The 16,555-nt window shown below is 45.3% G+C and overlaps 1 protein-coding gene across 1 annotated transcript in view; it reads right to left on the reverse strand.

Moving 5' to 3' along the window:
* LOC129841810 (anoctamin-1-like) overlaps window positions 1-7,483 on the reverse strand; it is a 224,328-nt gene extending 216,845 nt beyond the window's left edge. Inside the window, exon 1 of the mRNA XM_055910096.1 lies at window positions 7,384-7,483. Within this exon, the coding sequence (XP_055766071.1) occupies window positions 7,384-7,408 (25 nt within the window). The 5' untranslated portion in view covers window positions 7,409-7,483. The remainder of the gene's footprint in view (window positions 1-7,383) is intronic.
* Window positions 7,484-16,555: the final 9,072 nt, after the last annotated feature.

The raw sequence follows: 16,555 nt of genomic DNA on the forward strand, positions 1-16,555 counted from the left end.
CTATCATCCTAATGGAGGAGTAGATTACATCTATCATCCTAATGGAGGAGTAGATTACATCTATCATCCTAATGGAGGTGTAGATTACATCTATCATCCTAATGGAGGTGTAGATTACATCTATCATCCTAATGGAGGTGTAGATTACATCTATCATCTATCATCCTAATGGAGGAGTAGATTACATCTATCATCCTAATGGAGGTGTAGATTACATCTATCATCCTAATGGAGGAGTAGATTACATCTATCATCCTAATGGAGGAGTAGATTACATCTATCATCTATCATCCTAATGGAGGAGTAGATTACATCTATCATCCTAATGGAGGAGTAGATTACATCTATCATCCTAATGGAGGAGTAGATTACATATATCATCCTAATGGAGGAGTAGATTACATCTATCATCTATCCTCCTAATGGAGGTGTAGATTACATCTATCATCCTAATGGAGGAGTAGATTACATCTATCATCTATCCTCCTAATGCAGGAGTAGATTACATCTATCATCTATCATCCTAATGGAGGTGTAGATTACATCTATCATCCTAATGGAGGTGTAGATTACATCTATCATCCTAATGGAGGTGTAGATTACATCTATCATATAACATCCTAATGGAGGAGTAGTAGATTACATCTATCATCCTAATGGAGGAGTAGATTACATCTATCATCCTAATGGAGGAGTAGATTACATCTATCATCTATCATCCTCATGGAGGAGTAGATTACATCTATCATCCTAATGGAGGAGTAGATTACATCTATCATCTATCCTCCTAATGGAGGTGTAGATTAAATCTATTATCCTAATGCAGGAGTAGATTACATCTATCATCTATCATCCTAATGGAGGTGTAGATTACATCTGTCATCCTAATGGAGGAGTAGATTACATCTATCATCTATCATCCTAATGGAGGAGTAGATTACATCTATCATCCTAATGGAGGAGTAGATTACATCTATCATCCTAATGGAGGAGTAGATTACATCTATCATCCTAATGGAGGAGTAGATTACATCTATCATCTATCATCCTAATGGAGGAGTAGATTACATCTATCATCCTAATGGAGGAGTAGATTACATCTATCATCCTAATGAAGGAGTAGATTACACCTATCATCCTAATGGAGGAGTAGATTACATCTCACGTTCCAGCGTTCAAATTTGTAAAAAAGGCTGTATAGGATTTCTGTTAATGTGAAGAGCAATGTTGTGTTAAGTATAATGCAGGGAGCCATCTGTGGATTTGACATATATTACCAGTATAGTACTGTAAGGTGTAGCTAGTATGAAATAGTTCTGCAGCTAACTCTGTGTCCCTGTAGGGTCTGGATGTTTCCAGACATTTAGTAATGTTCTGATCCAAGATGGCGTAGCAGTGCAAATGTGGTTTGTTGTCCTCTCGTTTCCTTTTTGTATTTTTCGTCTTTTTTGTATGTATTCCAATTCATTTTTCAATCTTCTTTTCAATTTTTAAATTAAATATACCTCCGGTAACCCGCCACACTCAATGTGACACGGATCCGCAATTTTTTTAGACCCTATAGCCAAAACTTTCATCAGAAGGTAGCCAGCTAATAAGCTAAGTTACAGGCTATTTAGTCATTGTTAGCCACTGCCTTTAACCTCTGCTCAGGCACCAGTTGTTTTTTAGTCTGGATAGCGCCTGCCAGCCTCGGACTGTTTTTCTCCACGACAACGCCAGATTCCTGCCGCAAACCCTGGACCATTGATCATCACAGCTAGCTAGCTGCCACTGACTGACCCAGCCTCGAAGCTAGCCCTGAGCCAGGCGCATCTCCCGGCTAGAAAACGAAATTACCACAACTACAATACCTCTTTCGCCATCTGGCCCGGTCCCTTCGTCGACACAGCCCCCTGCCGTACCACCACGACTGGTCCGCAGACGTAATTCCATCAGCTGTGCCTTCAGCCGGCCTTTGCCAGACGACGGAGCAGACGCTTCTACTTACCCCGGACTGCTAACTTTAAACGTGTTTCTCCCATGTGCTAGCGTAGTAATGACTGCCTAGCTGCTTCCCTGTTTCATCTATTGCTGTACACTGGACCCTATGATCACTTGGCTACATAGCTGATGCCTGCTGGACTGTTCATTTATCACTGTACTCCACTTTGTTTACCTTAGTTTATCTGTCGGCCCAGAACTCAGGCCCTGTGTGTAGTTAACCTGTTTGGGCTGCAGGGGCAGTATTGAGTAGCCGGATAAAAGGTGCCCATTTCAAACGGCCTCGTACTCAATTCTTGCTCGCACAATATGCATATTATTATTGCTATTGGATAGAAAACACTCTCTAGTTTCTAAAACCGTTTGAATTATATCTGTGAGTAAAACAGAACTCCTTTTGCTGCAAACTTCCTGACAGGAAGTGGAAAATCTGAAATCGATGCTCTCTTCTAGGGGCTGCCTATTAAAGTCCTTGATATTTATTCGTTTAGATGCACTTCATACGTGTTCCACTAGATGTCGACAAGGAGTGAGAGAAGAAATAGAGTGTGTAACTTGATCTGGGCTCGTATAATAGCTCTTTGTATGACGTGTCACCAGTTTCCTGTTTTCTGGAGAGCGCGTCAAGGGACCTGGATTTGCCTTCTGATAAGCTGTCGTTATGGACGACTAATATCTCCGGCTTTGATTTTATTTGATACATGTGACAATATCATTGTAAAGTATGTTTTTTCAATATAGTTTAATCAGATTATTGAATTTTTTTCGGGAGTTTTGCAGTGTTCCGTTCTCTGCCGTTTGTTGACATGGAGAGATTCGCGCCACTTGGCTAGTGTGCTTGCTAAATCGAGAGGGAAAAAGGCCGTTCTAAATCCAAACAACGATTGTTCCCGACAAAGGACCCCTTTTACAACATTCCGATGAAAGATCAGCAAAAGTAGGACCCATTTTATGATGCTATTTCATATATCTGTCGAACATGTTGTACTAGTCGTTTGCGCCCAGCTTTTGGGTACTCTCTCACTATACCTAAGCTGGATGTCGTAATGAAGTTATTTTTAGAATTCTAACACGACGTTGTGGGAAAAAGATGCTACGTTAGCACAATGTATAACCACTGATTTCAGCTCTAAATATGCACATTTTCGAACAAAACATAAGTGCATGTAAAACCTGATGCTATAGGTCTGTCATCTGATGAAGATTATCAAGGTTAGTCAAAAATTATATATCTTTTGCTGGTTTGTTACGATCGCTAACTTTTGCTACTGGGGAATGGCTTGTGTTTCTGGCTATTGCGGTAATCTAATATAACGCTATATTGTGTTTTCGCTGTAAAACACTTAAGAAATCGGAAATATTGGCTGGAATCACAAGATGCCTGTCTTTCATTTGCTGTACACTATGTATTTTTCAGAAATGTTTTATGATGAGTATTTAGGTATTTGATGTTGGTGTCTGTAATTATTCTGTCTGCTTTCCGTGCAATTTCTGATTGTAGCTGCAATGTAAACTATGATTTATACCTGAAATATGCACATTTTTCGAACAAAATATAGATTTATTGAATAACATGTTATAAGACTGTCATCTGATGAAGTTGTTTGTTGGTTAGTTTGGTTGGTTCTTGGTTAGTTAGGTTGGCTTTGTGCATGCTACCTGTGCTGTGAAAAATGTCTGTCCTTTTTTGTATTTGGTGGTGAGCTAACATAAATATACGTGCTGTTTTCGCTGTAAAACATTTAAAAAATCGGACATGTTGGCTGGATTCACAAGATGTGTACCTTTCATTTGCTGTATTGGACTTGTTAATGTGTGAAAGTTAAATATTTCAAAAAAATATATTTTGAATTTCGCGCCCTGCACTTGAAGTGGCGGTTGTCATATTGTGGGCGGCCTCGGGCTTGCAGCCAGAAGAAGTTAACCGACCCTCTCTGTCCATTCATCGCAATTTTACCTGTTGTTTTTGTCTTTAGCTGATTATCTGTTGTTGTCTTACCCGTTTTTGACTTAGCTAGCTCTCCCAATCAACATGCCCTGAATCTATTCTACCACGCCCAGAAATCTGATCCTTTTATTCTCTGTCCCCAACGCACTAGACGACCAGTTTTGATAGCCTTTAGCCGTACCCTCATCCTACTCCTCCTCTGTTCCTCGGGTGATGTGGAGGCTAACCCAAGCCCCGCGTGTCCCCAGGCACTCTCATTTGTTGACTTCTGTAATAGAAAAAGCCTTGGTTTCATGCATGTTAACATCAGAAGCCTCCTCCCTGAGTTTTACTCACTGCTTTAGCACACTCCGCCAACTCTGATGTCATTGCCGTGTCTGAATCCTGGCTTAGGAAGGCCACCAAAAATTCTGCGATTTCCATACTGTCATGAGAATTATGTATCAATGTTCATAAACTGAACTTCAATTAAACTGTTCAGTCTGCAACCCAGAATTTGTAAGATTCTAGTTGAATGAAACAGACAGAGTCCCAGCTACAATAGCCAAAATGTTTATTCACGAGGACGTCCTAGTCCGTTGTACAGAACCATCCATTTTATACTGGCTCCTTACGCACATACCTTCATACACAAACACAAACACAAACAGCAGGTATCCTACGCACATACTGTATCACTACCCAGCCGACAAAGATTAGGGAGACCGTGAGAAGTACTCCCTGTCCTCCCCCAAGATTAGGGATACTGTGAGAAGTACTCCCTGTCCTCCCCCAAGATTAGGGAGACCGTGAGAAGTACTCCCTGTCGTCCCCCAAGATTAGAGAGACCGTGAGAAGTACTCCCTGTCCTCCCCCAAGATTAGGGAGACCGTGAGAAGTACTCCCTGTCCTCCCCCAAGATTAGGGAGACCGTGAGAAGTACTCCCTGTCCTCTCCCAAGATTAGGGAGACCGTGAGAAGTACTCCCTGTCCTCCCCCAAGATTAGGGAGACCGTGAGAAGTACTCCCTGTCGTCCCCCAAGATTAGAGAGACCGTGAGAAGTACTCCCTGTCCTCCCCCAAGATTAGGGAGACCGTGAGAAGTACTCCCTGTCGTCCCCCAAGATTAGAGAGACCGTGAGAAGTACTCCCTGTCCTCCCCCAAGATTAGGGAGACCGTGAGAAGTACTCCCTGTCCTCCCTCAAGATTAGGGAGACCGTGAGAAGTACTCCCTGTCCTCCCCCAAGATTAGGGAGACCGTGAGAAGTACTCCCTGTCCTCCCCCAAGATTAGAGAGACCGTGAGAAGTACTCCCTGTCCTCCCTCAAGATTAGAGAGACCGTGAGAAGTACTCCCTGTCCTCCCCCAAGATTAGGGAGACCGTGAGAAGTACTCCCTGTCCTCTCCCAAGATTAGGGATACTGTGAGAAGTACTCCCTGCCCGCTCCCAAGATTAGGGAGACCGTGAGAAGTACTCCCTGTCCTCTCCCAAGATTAGGGAGACCGTGAAAAGTACTCCCTGTCCTACCCCAAGATTAGGGAGACCGTGAGAAGTACTCCCTGTCCTACCCCAAGATAAGGGAGACCGTGAGAAGTACTCCCTGTCCTCCCCCAAGATTAGGGGGACCGTGAGAAGTACTCCCTGTCCTCTCCCAAGATTAGGGAGACCGTGAGAAGTACTCCCTGTCCTCCCCCAAGATTAGGGAGACCGTGAGAAGTACTCCCTGCCCTCCCCCAAGATTAGGGAGACCGTGAGAAGTACTCCCTGTCCTCTCCTAAATCTCCCAGCCTAGCCAGGACAGCACCGTATTTTGCTCAGACAGTCTATGTTTAAGATACTATAACAATATATTGTACATATATATTGTTTTACCCTAATTCTGACTAAAACTACACACATTAATTATAATTTTACTGACTAAAACTACACACATCATTCATAATACTTTTATGATTCTAATCAATTTCATACAATTATTTGGTTTCAGGGTGGAATATTCTAATCATTAATTTAAACATATAAATTCCATGAACACATCCCCAACTACAACATGTTCCATCACGATAGAACTGCCAAAGGGGGAGGAGTTGCAATCTATTGCAGAGATAGCTTGCAAAGTTCTGTCATACTTTCCAGGTCTATGCCCAAACAGTTCGAGCTTCTAATTTTAAAAATTAATCTCTCCAGAAAAAGTCTCTCACTGTTGCCGCCCGTCCAGCTGTGCCCTGGACACCATATGTGAATTGATTTCCCCCCCATCTATCTTCAGAGTTCATTCTGTTAGGTGACCTAAACTGGTATGTGCTTAACACCCCAGCAGTCCTACAATCTATACTAGATGCCCTCAATCTCACGCAAATTATCAAGGAAACCACCAGGCACAACCCTAAATCTGTAAACATGGGCACCCTAATAGATATTATCCTGACTAACTTGCCCTCTAAATACACCTCTGCTGTCTTCAACCAGGATCTCAGCGATCACTGCCTCATTGCCTGCATCCGCTATGGGTCCGCGGTCAAACCACCACCCCTCATCACTGTCAAACGCTCCCTAAAACACTTCTGAGAGCAGGCCTTTCTAATCGACCTGGCCCAGGTATCCTGGAAGGATATTGACCTCATCTCGTCAGTCGAGGATGCATGGTAGTTCTTTAAAAGTAATTTCCTCACCATCTTAAATAAGCATGCCCCTTTCAAAAAGGGCAGCTAACCGATCGCTGCAGCTGTACATTGTCCATCTGTAAATAACCAATCTACCTACCTCATCCCCATATTGTTTTTATTTACTTTGCTGCTCTTTTGCACACCAGTATCACTACTTACACACCATCATCTGCTCATCTATCACTCCAGTTTAATCTGCTAAATTGTAATTACTTTGCTACTATGGCCTATTTATTGCCTTACCTCCTCACGCCATTTGCACACACTGTATATAGACTTTCTTTTTTTCTATTGTGTTATTGACTGTATGTTCGTTTATTCCATGTGTATCTCTGTGTTGTTGTTTGTGTCACACTGCTTTGCTTTATCTTGGCCAGGTCGAATATGTAAATAAGAACTTGTTCTCAACTAGCTTCCCTGGTTAAATAAAGGTGAAATAATTAAATAATAATAATGATACTATAGTAGTACCAGTATAGTACAGTAAGGTGTAGCTAGTATGCTGTAGTCCTGTAGTGGGTGGTTGTTTCAGCTTTAATTTAACACCACCATAACAGGTGTCTTGGTCACCACGGTAACAGGTCTGTGTCTGTATGCAGGCAGATGGCTGGATCAGCAACTCTCTCACCAAGTCTCACCTCCCTCTCCCTTGCCCGTCCTGTCACTAACACTAACCCTCACCCAGCCCCGAAGGATTTAAACAAGCCAGAACACTCCCAAACTAACAGTCTCCATTCCCTTCTTTATCTAAAGTGAAAAAAGGAGAGGAGGGAGAGGAGAAGGGAAAGGCACAAGGAGTACTCACCAGAGCGCAAGGAGGACCTGTTCATTGCGATGGTGACGCAGAGAGAGGAGCGCGAGGCAAAATGAGATGGAGGACAAACTGCTCGCTCCCGTCAGATGGCTTAACGAGGCGCGGTCTGGAGGCTAATTCCCCTGGGAGGGATTAGGAGTAGACTGGACACACAGACAACACCTACACACTACCCCCATCACACTACCCCCATCACACTACCCCCATCACACTACCCCCATCACACTACCCTGCACATTAATACACACTACCCCCATCACACTACCCCCATCACACTACCCTGCACATTAATACACACTACCCCCATCACACTACCCCCATCACACTACCCCCATCACACTACCCCCATCACACTACCCCGATCACACTACCCCCTACACACTACGCCTACACACTACCCCCATCACACTACCCTGCACATTAATACACACTACCCCCATCACACTACCCCCATCACACTACCCCCTACACACTACCCCCATCACACTACCCCCTACACACTACCCCCTACACACTACCCCCTACACACTACCCCCATCACACTACCCCCTACACACTACCCCCATCACACTCTCCCCATCACACTACCCCCTACACACTACCCCCATCACACTACCCCCATCACACTACCCCCTACACACTACCCCCTACACACTACCCCCATCACACTACCCCCATCACACTACCCCCTACACACTACCCCCATCACACTACCCCCATCACACTACCCTGCACATTAATACACACTACCCCCATCACACTACCCCCATCACACTACCCCCATCACACTACCCCCATCACACTACCCCCATCACACTACCCCCATCACACTACCCCCTACACACTACCCTGCACATTAATACACACTACCCCCTACACACTACCCCCTACACACTACCCCCATCACACTACCCCCATCACACTACCCCCTACACACCACTACACACTACCCCATCACACTACCCCCTACACACCACTACACACTACCCCCTACACACTACCCTGCACATTAATACACACTACCCCCATCACACTACCCCCTACACACTACCCCCTACACACTACCCCCTACACACTAATACATACAACACCTACACACTCCACCCTACACACTACAACACACTACCCCCATCACACTACACCCTACACAATTATACTTCCCCTACACACCACCCCCTACACACTACCCCCTACACACTAGTACACACTACCCCCTACACACTACTACATACAACACCTACACACTACACCCATCACACTCCACCCTACACAATTATACTTCCCCTACACACTACCCCTACACACTAATACACACTACTACACACTACCCCCATCACACTACACCCTACACAATTAGACTTCCCCTACACACTACCCCCTACACACTACCCCCTACACACTACTACACACTACTACACACTCTACCCTACACACTACTGCACACTACCCCCATCACACTCCACCCTACACACTACCCTACACACTACTACACACTACTACACACTCTACCCTACACACTACTGCACACTACCCCCATCACACTCCACCCTACACACTACCCTACACACTACTACACACTACTACACACTCTACCCTACACACTACTACACACTACCCCCATCACACTACACCCTACACAATTAGACTTCCCCTACACACTACCCCCTACACACTACCCTACACACTACTGCACACTACCCCCATCACACTCCACCCTACACACTACCCTACACACTACTACACACTACTACACACTCTACCCTACACACTACTACACACTACCCCATCACACTCCACCCTACACACTACCCTACACACTACTACACACTACTACACACTCTACCCTACACACTACTGCACACTACCCCCATCACACTCCACCCTACACACTACCCTACACACTACTACACACTACTACACACTCTACCCTACACACTACTGCACACTACCCCCATCACACTCCACCCTACACACTACCCTACACACTACCCTACACACTACTACACACTACTACACACTCTACCCTACACACTACTACACACTACCATCATCACACTACACCATTAATACACACTACCCCCTACACACCACCCCCTACACACCACTACACACTACCCCCATCACACTTAACCATTAATACACACTACCCCCTACACACTACCCTGCACATTAATACACACTACCCCCATCACACTACCCCCATCACACTACCCCCATCACACTACCCCCATCACACTACCCCCTACACACCACTACACACTACCCCATCACACTACCCCCTACACACCACTACACACTACCCCCTACACACTGCCCTGCACATTAATACACACTACCCCCATCACACTCCACCCTACACAATTATACTTCCCCTACACACCACCCCCTACACTCTACCCTACACACTACCCCCATCACACTACACCATTAATACACACTACCCCATCACACTACCCCCTACACACCACTACACACTACCCCATCACACTACCCCCATCACACTACCCCCTACACACTACCCCCTACACACTACCCTGCACATTAATACACACTACCCCCATCACACTACCCCCATCACACTACCCTGCACATTAATACACACTACCCCCATCACACTACCCCCATCACACTACCCCCATCACACTACCCCCATCACACTACCCCCTACACACTACCCCTACACACTAATACACACTACCCCCTACACACTAACCCTACACACTACTACACACTACCCCCTACACACTACCCCTACACACTACACTCTACCCTACACACTACTACACACTACCCCCTAATGCTCCCACTACACACTACCCCCTACACACTACTACACACCACCCGGTACATACGTATACAACCACTACATACCACCCCCTACACACTACCCCTACACTCTACCCTACACACTACCCCCTACACACTAATACACACTACCCCCCTACACAATACCCTACACACTACTATACACTACCCCCTACACAATACCCTACACATTCCTACACACTACCCCCTACATACTTATACTACCACTACACACTACCCCTACACTCTACCCTACACACTACTACACACTATCCCCATCACACTACATCCTACACAATTATACTTCCCCTACACACTACCCACTACACTCTACCCCTACACACTTATGCTACCCCTAAACACTACCCCCTAAACACTACCCCCTACACACTAATACTACACCCTACACACTAATACTACCCCCTACACACTAATACTACCCCCTACACACTAATACTACCCCCTACACACTAATACTACCCCGTACACACTAATACTACCCTGTACACACTAATACTACCCCCTACACACTAATACTACCCTGTACACACCACCCCCTACACACTACCCCCTACACACTAACACTTCCCCCTACACACTAATACTACCCCCAACACACTAATACTACCCTGTACACACTACCCCCTACACACTAATACTACCCCCTACACACTAATACTACCGCCTACACACTAATACTACCCTGTACACACCACCCCCTACACACTAATACTACCCCCTACACACTAATACTACCGCCTACACACTAATACTACCCTGTACACACCACCCCCTACACACTACCCCCTACACACTAACACTTCCCCCTACACACTAATACTACCCCCAACACACTAATACTACCCTGTACACACTACCCCCTACACACTAATACTACCCCCTACACACTAATACTACCGCCTACACACTAATACTACCCTGTACACACCACCCCATACACACTAATACTACCCTGTACACACCACCCCCTACACACTAATACTACCCCATACACACTACTACACACTATCCCCATCACACTACATCCTACACAATTATACTTCCCCTACACTCTACCCCTACACACTTATGCTAACCCTAAACACTACCCCCTAAACACTACCCCCTACACACTAATACTACACCCTACACACTAATACTACCCCCTACACACTAATACTACCCCCTACACACTAATACTACCCCCTACACACTAATACTACCCTGTACACACTAATACTACCCCCTACACACTAATACTACCCTGTACACACCACCCCCTACACACTACCCCCTACACACTAACACTACCCCCTACACACTAATACTACCCCCTACACACTAATACTACCCTGTACACACCACCCCCTACACACTACCCCCTACACACTAACACTACCCCCTACACACTAATACTACCCCCTACACACTAATACTACCCTGTACACACCACCCCCTACACACTAGTACTACCCCCTACACACTAATACTACCCCCTACACACTAATACTACCCTGTACACACCACCCCCTACACACTACCCCTACACACTAACACTACCCCCTACACACTAATACTACCCCCTACACACTAATACTACCCTGTACACACTACCCCCTACACACTAATACTACCCTGTACACACCACCCCCTACACACTAATACTACCCCATACACACTACCCCCTACACACTAATACTACCCCCTACACACTACCCCCTACACACTAATACTACCCCCTACACACTAATACTACCCCCTACACACTAATACTACCCCCTACACACTAATACTACCCCCTACACACTAATACTACCCCCTACACACTAATACCACCCCCTACACACTAATACTACCCCCTACACACTAATACTACCCTGTACACACCACCCCCTACACACTAATACCACCCCCTACACACTAATACTACCCTGTACACACCACCCCCTACACACTTATACTACCCCCTACACACTAATACTACCCTGTACACACTAATACTACCCCCTACACACTAATACTACCCCGTACACACCACCCCCTACACACTAATACTACCCTGTACACACTAATACTACCCCCTACACACTAATACTACCCCCTACACACTAATACTACCCCCTACACATCACCCCCTACACACTAATACTACCCTGTACACACCACCCCCTACACACTAATACTACCCTGTACACACTAATACTACCCCCTACACACTAATACTACCCCCTACACACTAATACTACCCCCTACACATCACCCCCTACACACTTATACTACCCCCTACTGTAACGGCGTTCCTCTCTCTCTTCATAAGAAGAGGAGGTGTAGTGATCGAGCCAAGGCGCAGCGGGTTGTGAAAACATGATGAGTTTTATTTATTAGACAAAACGAAACAAACTATACTTGAATAAACGAACAAAATAACAAAACGAAAATAGACAGACTAGTACGACGAACTGACATAACACACGCAGAACGAACGAACAAGTACTTACTACAAAAACGCACGAACAAACCGAAACAATCCCGTATGGTGTAACATCGACACAGACACAGGAGACAATCACCCACAAACAAACAGTGAGAACACCCTACCTAAATATGACTCTTAATTAGAGGAGAACGCAAAACACCTGCCTCTAATTAAGAGCCATACCAGGCAACCAAAACCAACATAGAAACAGATAACATAGACTGCCCACCCAAAACACATGCCCTGACCTAAACACATACAAAAACAACATAAAACAGGTCAGGACCGTTACACCTACACACTAATACTACCCCCTACACACTAATACTACCCCCTACACACTAATACTACCCCCTACACACTAATACTACCCTGTACACACTACCCCCTACACACTAATACTACCCTGTACACACTAATACTACCCCCTACACACTAATACTACCCCCTACACACTAATACTACCCCCTACACACTAATACTACCCTGTACACACTACCCCCTACACACTAATACTAATTCCTATACACACTAATACTATTTCCTGTACACACTAATACTACCCCCTACACACTAATACTACCCTGTACACACTACCCCCTACACACTAATACTACCCCGTACACACTAATACTACCCCCTACACACTAATACTACCCCCTACACATCACCCCCTACACACTAATACTACCCTGTACACACTACCCCCTACACACTAATACTACCCCATACACACTACCCCCTACACACTAATACTACCCCCTACACACTAATACTACCCCCTACACACTAATACTACCCCCTACACACTAACACTACCCCCTACACACTAATACTACCCCCTACACACTAATACTACCCCCTACACATCACCCCCTACACACTAATACTACCCTGTACACACTACCCCCTACACACTAATACTACCCCGTACATACTAATACTACCCCCTACACACTAATACTACCCCCTACACACTAATAACACCCCCTACACACTAACACTACCCTGTACACACCACCCCCTACACACTACCCCCTACACACTAATACTACCCCCTACAAACTAATACTACCCCCTACACACTAATACTACCCCCTACACACTAATACTACCCCCTACACACTAATACCACCCCCTACACACTAATACTACCCTGTACACACCACCCCCTACACACTAATACTACCCCATACACACTAATTCTACCCCCTACACACTAATACCACCCCCTACACACTAATACTACCCCCTACACACTAATACTACCCTGTACACACCACCCCCTACACACTAATACTACCCTGTACACACTAATACCACCCCCTACACACTAATACTACCCTGTACACACTAACCCCTACACACTAATACTACCCCCTACACACTAATACTACCCCCTACACACTACCCCCTAAAAACTACCCCCTACACACTAATACTACCCCCTACCCACTAATACTACCCCCTACCCACTAATACTACCCCCTACACACTAATACTACCCCCTACACATCACCCCCTACACACTAATACTACCCTGTACACACTACCCCCTACACACTAATACTACCCCGTACATACTAATACTACCCCCTACACACTAATACTACCCCCTACACACTAATAACACCCCCTACACACTAACACTACCCTGTACACACCACCCCCTACACACTACCCCCTACACACTAATACTACCCCCTACAAACTAATACTACCCCCTACACACTAATACTACCCCCTACACACTAATACTACCCCCTACACACTAATACCACCCCCTACACACTAATACTACCCTGTACACACCACCCCCTACACACTAATACTACCCCATACACACTAATTCTACCCCCTACACACTAATACCACCCCCTACACACTAATACTACCCCCTACACACTAATACTACCCTGTACACACCACCCCCTACACACTAATACTACCCTGTACACACTAATACCACCCCCTACACACTAATACTACCCTGTACACACTAACCCATACACACTAATACTACCCCCTACACACTAATACTACCCCCTACACACTACCCCCTAAAAACTACCCCCTACACACTAATACTACCCCCTACCCACTAATACTACCCCCTACCCACTAATACTACCCCCTACACACTAATACTACCCCCTACACACTAATACTACCCCCTACACACTAATGCTACCCCCTACACACTAATACTACCCCCTACACACTAATACTACCCCCTACACACTAATACTACCCTGTACACACTAATACTACCCTGTACACACTACCCCCTACACACTAATACTACCCTGTACACACCACCCCCTACACACTAATACTACCCCCTACACACTAATACTACCCCCTACACACTAATACTACCCCCTACACACTAATACTACCCCCTACACACTAATACTACCCTGTACACACCACCCCCTACACACTAATACTACCCCCTACACACTAATACTACCCTGTACACACCACCCCCTACACACTAATACTACCCCCTACACACTAATACTACCCCCTACACACTAATACTACCCCCTACACACTAATACTACCCCCTACACACTAATACTACCCCCTACACACTAATACTACCCTGTACACACCACCCCCTACACACTAATACTACCCCCTACACACTACCCCCTAAACACTACCCCCTACACACTAATACTTCCCCCTACACACTAATACTACCCTGTACACACAACCCCCTACACACTAATACTACCCCCTACACACTAATACTACCCTGTACACACTACCCCCTACACACTAATACTACCCCTTCACACTACCCCCACACACTTATACTACCCCATACACACTACCCCCTACTACTACCCCCAGACACTACCCCCTGCACACTACCTCCTACACACTAACACTACCACCTACACACTTATACTACCCCCTCCACACTACCCCCTACACACTACCCCTTGCACACTATTCCTTACTCACTTATACTACCCCCTCCACACTACCCCCTCCACACTACCCCCTACACACTACCCCTTGCACACTATTCCTTACTCACTTATACTACCCCCTGCACAGTTTTTTTATTTGACCTTTATTGAACCAGGCAAGTCAGTTAAGAAAAAGTTCTTATTTACAATGACGGCCTACCAAAAGGCAAAAGACCTCCTGCTGGGACGGGGGCTGGATTAAAAATAAAAAATAAATAACATATACAGTAAATATAGGACAAAAAACACATCACGGCGAGAGACAACACAACACTACATAAAGAGACACCATGACACCACATAAAAAGAGACCTAAGACAACACAGCATGGTAGCAACATGGTAGCAGCACAAAACAGGGTACAAACATTGTTGGGCACAGACAACAGCACAAAGGGCAAGAAGGTAGAGACAACAATACATCACGCAAAGCAGCCACAACTGTCAGTATGAATGTCCATGATTGAGTCTTTGAATGAAGAGATTGAGATAAAACTGTCCAGTTTGAGAATTTTTATTGGTAGACATTTCCGGTCACAACTTGCAGACGTGTTGCTGTGCGTTTTGTTGCCAACCTTACTTTGCTAGCTGAAAACTACGGTTTTTACTTTTTAATTACCGTTTATATTTTTAGTTTTTCCCTCGCAATGTTTTTTTCTCTTCCATTCAACTGTTTCACTCCGGACGCTTCATCTGGACGTGGTTCGTCAGGACCTCCAACAGCCAAAGCTGAGTAGTAACATTAACATGATGCCTTCGAATTGCAGTCGCTGTACTCATAATATACAGAAGAACGATCGCCTTACGGCGAAGATAGCTGTGCTGCAAGCCCAGCTTCAGACGCAATCGTTAGGCAAGGGTAATTTCATTGTAGGAAAGGATGAAACAGCATCTGTGCC

This window comes from Salvelinus fontinalis, unplaced genomic scaffold (genome assembly GCF_029448725.1).
Source record: "Salvelinus fontinalis isolate EN_2023a unplaced genomic scaffold, ASM2944872v1 scaffold_0001, whole genome shotgun sequence".
Lineage (NCBI taxonomy): Eukaryota > Metazoa > Chordata > Actinopteri > Salmoniformes > Salmonidae > Salvelinus > Salvelinus fontinalis.